The 5,930-nt window shown below is 39.6% G+C and overlaps 1 protein-coding gene across 1 annotated transcript in view; it reads right to left on the bottom strand.

Moving 5' to 3' along the window:
• Positions 1 to 5,468, bottom strand: part of LOC103597701 (centrosomal protein kizuna-like) — a gene marked incomplete at its 5' end in the record, with an annotated part of 28,896 nt that extends 23,428 nt beyond the window's left edge. Inside the window, one exon of the mRNA XM_008581569.1 lies at positions 5,303 to 5,468. Within this exon, the coding sequence (XP_008579791.1) occupies positions 5,303 to 5,468 (166 nt within the window). The remainder of the gene's footprint in view (positions 1 to 5,302) is intronic.
• Positions 5,469 to 5,930: the final 462 nt, after the last annotated feature.

Raw genomic sequence — 5,930 nt, forward strand, 5'->3', positions numbered from 1 at the left:
CCCCCCCCGTCAAAATCTGTTTAAATAAACCCAAGTGTATTGAGTTAACCTGTCAGGTAACTTGTTCTGTCTGTTACTGTACTGCTTCACCACACTGGCTTGATGCTGCCCACCTAAATTTAGGAGAACCTTCCCATTCACTTCCTCACTATACACAAGCAATTCATTTCAGCTCAATTACTGAAATCTGCTGAGAATGATCTGGGGTTGCAGGAAGAGGAATGGAGGTTCCGGCAAATGTTTTAGGTCTCTGGGATCTCTCCTCATGCTTACAACATTATGCTTCCTTCTTCTGTAGTCTCACTTTCACTCCTTCAATTTCCCTGTGTCACATTACTGTTTACCTGAAAGTGCCACCATTCCCTTTATTTTTCACAGGCTTCCTTTTTTCATTCATCTTCAGGCATGCACAGCTAATTCTCAGTTACAGAATAAGTGAATAGTTGAATTGAACAGACATTTAAGATTGGCTGACCCTGTCTCCTCATATCAGAGTTGAAGAAATGGATAAAGAGAGTTAAAAAATTGTCAAATTTGGGGCCGGCCCGGTGGTGCACTGGAGAGTGCACCGCTTGGGAGCACGGAGGCGCTCCCGTCGAGGGTTCTGATCCCATGTGGAGATGGTGCGGGCACAACACGGAGGGTTGCGATCCCGTTACCGCGGTGCGGGCGCAACACCGAGGGTTGCGATCCCGTTACCGGTCAGTAAAAAAGAGACAAAAAGGTGCCGGTCACGAAAAAAAGACAAAAAGGAAAAAAAAAAAAAGTTGTCTAATTTGATTCTTGGGTGAATATGAGAGATGAGACTAAGATTCTTTAGTCTTTTTGTTTTCTCTTCCCCTATTTTTTCCAATACATTGTACTTCCTATTAGATGGTGAACTTTTACCAAAAGATATGGAGGAACATTTATTTATTCAGCTAATATATACTAACAGGTAAGACACTCTGGTTGATAAAAAAAAAAAAATGGGACTTGTTACAGACTCTGTCCTCCAAGAGGCTGAAGGTCATGCCCTGCCCACAGTATGTCACAATGCTTATTAAGAATTGAATGAGAGCTCAAAAGATCTGTTCTCAAATGTTATCCCCTATAAGTACACATAACCTAATAACTGAATTTTTAAGGAGAATCACATCTTAAATAATGACACTGTATTCTCAGAACACCTCCACTATTAAACACAAATGCTTCCTAGGAAGTTATAACACAGAGTATAATCAATATCACCATTAGTTCTTACATAGTTGTTCATGATCCATAAGAGAATGAGACAAAAAACATATAAAAATTAATTTTCAGTCAAGGGGGAAATCTCAATGCTTACTGAGTGCTTGCAGTCATGGGGAGTGGTCTCAGTGCTTACTTAGTGCTTATTATGCACTATATTCTGGGTCAGATACTGAGAGTATTGAAATAAGACTAGGAGCTCACAGTGAAGGGGGAAAACAGACATGTAAACAATTATAATATCACAGAGGAAGTGCTTACTGAGATAATTATGACACAGACCTAAGGCAGGGCAGGGGGAGAAAGGCCTTCTAATTGAAGGAGGTATGAGATAATGTGGTGCTTTCAAAGAAATGCAAATTGTTCAGCATGTTTAAAGTACTGTGGGGGCATATGAGTGAGTGTGTGTGTGTGTGACAGAGAGAGAGCACATGGGTGCAGGAGATAAAGATGTAGAGATAGTGGGAAGAATATGGGGGTGGAAGAGACAGAAGATTTGGGGAGACAGGGATGGTGAGATTTGAGGGTAGGAAGAGACAGGGAGACAGGAATGGGGTGGGGAGAGATAGGAGGAAGAGATGAGTTTGGAGGGAGAATGTGGAGAGGGCAGATCAGGAAGCCACAGAGAGAGATGTGCACATCAGTGTATTTGTGCGAGAGAGATATAGTAAGAATGTGTGTGTGTGCATGTGTTTGTATGTGTGTGTGTCAAAGGGAGTCCTAAGGTTGAGGCTGTGGGTGATGTGCAAGCAGAGACCAGCATCAGGGCTTTGTCCTAAAAATCCTGGGCCAGCATTTCAAGCCAAGGAGAGACTTAACCAGGCCCTCCCTGAATGCTCTGACACGCTGGCCCCATGCCTGGCACTGCTGCCATGAGGGAGGCTAAAGCAGACACTGGCAATGCTCTACACATGTCCATGGGACCTTTCTTGGTACTTCTAAGTTCCAGTATCTAGGTCTCTGTGCCTAAGACTCCTCAGAACCTGGGGAGGCTGTTCTGCCCACAGGAGTACATGGTTAATTTCCCACCACCTGCCCATCAGTTTTCAATGCTGCTCAGGAGCCGCGATATACATATCCCAAATGCTTCAAACCACTTTCCAGAGTTGCTGTGGAGAATTAAGCTCCAGTGGCCAACTGTGGGAGTTGGCTTAATAATACACCCTGTGCCCTGCCTGTCTCACCTCCCCACTTGCCTACTAACGTTTTTTCAACTCCCAAATAAACTACTTATAGTCAAATCCTTGTCTCTGGGTCTGTTCTGGGGGAACCCAACCTGAGACAAGGACAATGAGCACCTGAGAAAAACTGCTCTAAGTTAAGACCAACTGGGACCCCCTCTACAAAAGCAGCTAATATAAACAAACAACAAAAAAAGATACACCAATCACAATAAGTCATTGAACTTTTTAAGAGAAGAGAACAGAACTGAGGTTGTCAATGGGTGGGAAAGGGGAAAGGGAGGAGGGAAAGGCAGGAATTGGTAAAAGGCCATGAAAATTGATTACATTGTAAAATGATAAAAAATAAAAAATAAATAAACTAATGCATGTCTGGCAAAAAAAAATCAACAATTAAAGCTTCAACATAAAAATAAGAGTAAAAGTTCTATTATTTCCTTTATTCTTTGGGGAAGGCAAAAATCCCTGCTTTGTCCACCATTTTAACTTTCTAAATGAAATCTTCAAAGAGTAGTTTACAAAGTTGATAATGACAACTGTTTTTAAACTCTAAGCATTCTACTTGAATACTAAGTGAAAAAACTGGAGTGCTGTACCCAAAACTTGCTACTGTTCGGGCATATCTAACCCCCAGACCTTTGGTTTCTAAATACCCCTTCCCCATTAAAAGCACAGCTTCTTTGGTGAAAGGCTAATTCCATGTCTGAGGCAGAGAAAATATAAGGTAAACCTGCCCAAAAGCAAAGAAGGCTCAGAATTTATGGGGCCAGGTGAAAAGGACACAGGAGTCAATCTGAAGAGACTCTCACTGGCCAAATTTTGGACAATCGGAACAACAAAAAGAATAATTACCATAGTTGATAACACACTGATTAAACAAAAATCCACAAGTCCATCATATTAAAAGAAAAAGAGGGAAAAAGAAGGGGGGGAGGGGAAGAATGCTCTTAGTTACAGAAGAAAGCTAGCTAATAGATCATAAAAAAGAAAATCACCATATCACCATTTCATGACCTCCACTATAATAATTGCTTCAGGCAAGGCTTATCAACAGATTCTAAAACCATTAGGTAAAAGGCTATCGAAGAACACAATATTTCCATGAGGCCAAACCATCACTCTGTAGATTATTTACTAATTCACAATGGGGAAAAAAGGTACCTTACAATAGAGACATCTAGAGATCACTATCTTAACCAAGGCATCAAAGTCAGCCTCACTCAGGTGGGGCCACCTGATATCATGGGCCTCCTGATGGAATTTCCATGAGGCCAAACCATCACTCTGTAGATTATTTACTAATTCACAATGGGGAAAAAAGCTACCTTACGATAGAGACATCTAGAGATCACTATCTTAACCAAGGCATCAAAGTCAGCCTCACTCAGGTGGGGCCACCTGATATCATGGGCCTCCTGATGGGATACAGTGGGAAATACAACCTCAGCTGTGATTATTTAAGTATAAATTAATTAAAATTAACAAAATTAAAAATGTAGTCCTGTCACAAGCCCCATTTTAAGTGCTAAATAGTCATGTATGGTCAGTAGCTACCATAGCAGACAGCATCAGCATAGATATAGAACATTTCAATCAGTGCAGAAAGTTCTAATGGTCAGTGCTAGTCTAGACCACATTTCCAGTTTACAGGAAATATTGAGGAATGCTGTACAAGTAAATGATACCTCAAACTCAAAATGTGGGTCATTCTATAAGTAACTGCTCTTTTTCAAAACAGCTAACATCATGGAAAAAAAGGAAGAGTAGTAGGAGACTAAAAAAGGGACAATAACCAATAACATAGAAACCAAGTAATATGTGAAAACTGAGTTGGCTCCTGCTTTGGAAAAATAAGATACCTTTTGGGAGAACTGGGGAAATTTCAATATGGGCTGGGTATTAAGTAATATTGTGAAAACATATTAATTTTCTTAGGTGTGATAATGATATTATGATTATGTAGAAGACTGTCCTTGTGTTTAGGAGATCCACACTCAAGTGCTTAGGAGAGAAGTGTCATGATGTCTGCAGCAGACTTTCAGTGGCTGAGGAAAAAAATTACACACACACAAAGCAAATATAGCAAAATATTTACAACTGTTGCATCTAGGTGGAGAATGAATGTTTGCTATAATTCTTTTCATTTTTCTGTATATTTGAAATTTTTATAGTAAAAGAATAGGGAAAAACTGATAGAGGGAAAAAAAAAAGGAGAGGGAAATATTAAAGCCAACTCCCCCTGTGACTAGCGTTGCGTTGGGTTAATTTGGACAGTAATTCCTGACCAGTTCCAATGGTGAGGAAAAAGGCCTAGCTCCTGGCCCTCCACACTTAGCATAATTTGTGGAGCAGCAAGTAGCCAAGGACCTCAAGACAAATGAGTGCAAGAATCAGAGAGGGCCACAAAGGGCAGTTGCTCTGGGTCATGCAGCCGAGGAGCACGAAGGCAAACTCCTCAGGGACTGTTTTATCCCTCAGTGCTCCCCCAACACAATGCTTGACCAGAAGAGAGGTGTCCAGACCACAGAAAAAGAATGCTTTAAAGACGGAAGCAGTTTCTAGAGGGAACCCTAATGCTACTCAAATTCAGTCATTTGGCCAACAAATACCATGTTTCAGAAGCTACACCACGTACTGGCTAGTAATCTTGCCTATGTTACAGATATTCCATTAATTCCTCAACTAAAGTGGGGATCTTAGAAAATACAACCTCAAAGTCTCTGATGAAATTTAGCCGTATGGTAATTCACAGAGAAAGCTGATTAATCCTGTGTATAAACAACTGAACATTAGTGATTGCCAATAATCTAAAATTTACTGTTCATTATTTCCAATTATAGCAAAACAAATAAATAGACAAATAAATAATATCGTACAAAATAAGATGTCACCTTCAGTTCTTGATGTTTCTCTGTATTTCTGGTCACGTCTCGTTCAATCTCAGCTTGGAGGCGCTCAAGTTGCTTTAAATATTCTTGGTTTCGAATATTAGCCTTCTTTTCTGATTCACGTATTTCCTCCAGGTGTTTCTTTAGTTTTACATATTTCAGCTTAGCTCTAGAAAAATAAAAGCAGATTTCTTAACAGTGGAATTAGACTTTGACAAACTTGAGAAGAATTTTCATTAACAAAATTGTTAATGAAACCATGTATTCTAAGATATTTTAGCCAAAGCATAAGAACTCAAAGGACAGTATGTATAAATATTTTTAGAAAGAGAAAATTAACGCAGTATCAATTAAGAATCACACTGGTTACATCTAGGCATGACTCTCCTGCGAACTGTATACAAGACCACATTATAACATTCACACAGTAAAGATTTACATGGATTTGTCTGTCAAAATTAGATGTCATTTCAAGAACAGTGTCTGTGTGGCCACATTCAGATGAGTAGCCCATTAGCATCCTTTATATGACAAACTATTTCAAAACTACCTGCTTACATGGAAATAGAATCAAACTATAAACTATAATGCATAAAACTAAGAAATAAAAAATTTTAAATACCAAAAAAAG

Source organism: Galeopterus variegatus, unplaced genomic scaffold, assembly GCF_000696425.1.
Source record: "Galeopterus variegatus unplaced genomic scaffold, G_variegatus-3.0.2 Scaffold2395, whole genome shotgun sequence".
Taxonomy (NCBI): Eukaryota; Metazoa; Chordata; class Mammalia; order Dermoptera; family Cynocephalidae; genus Galeopterus; species Galeopterus variegatus.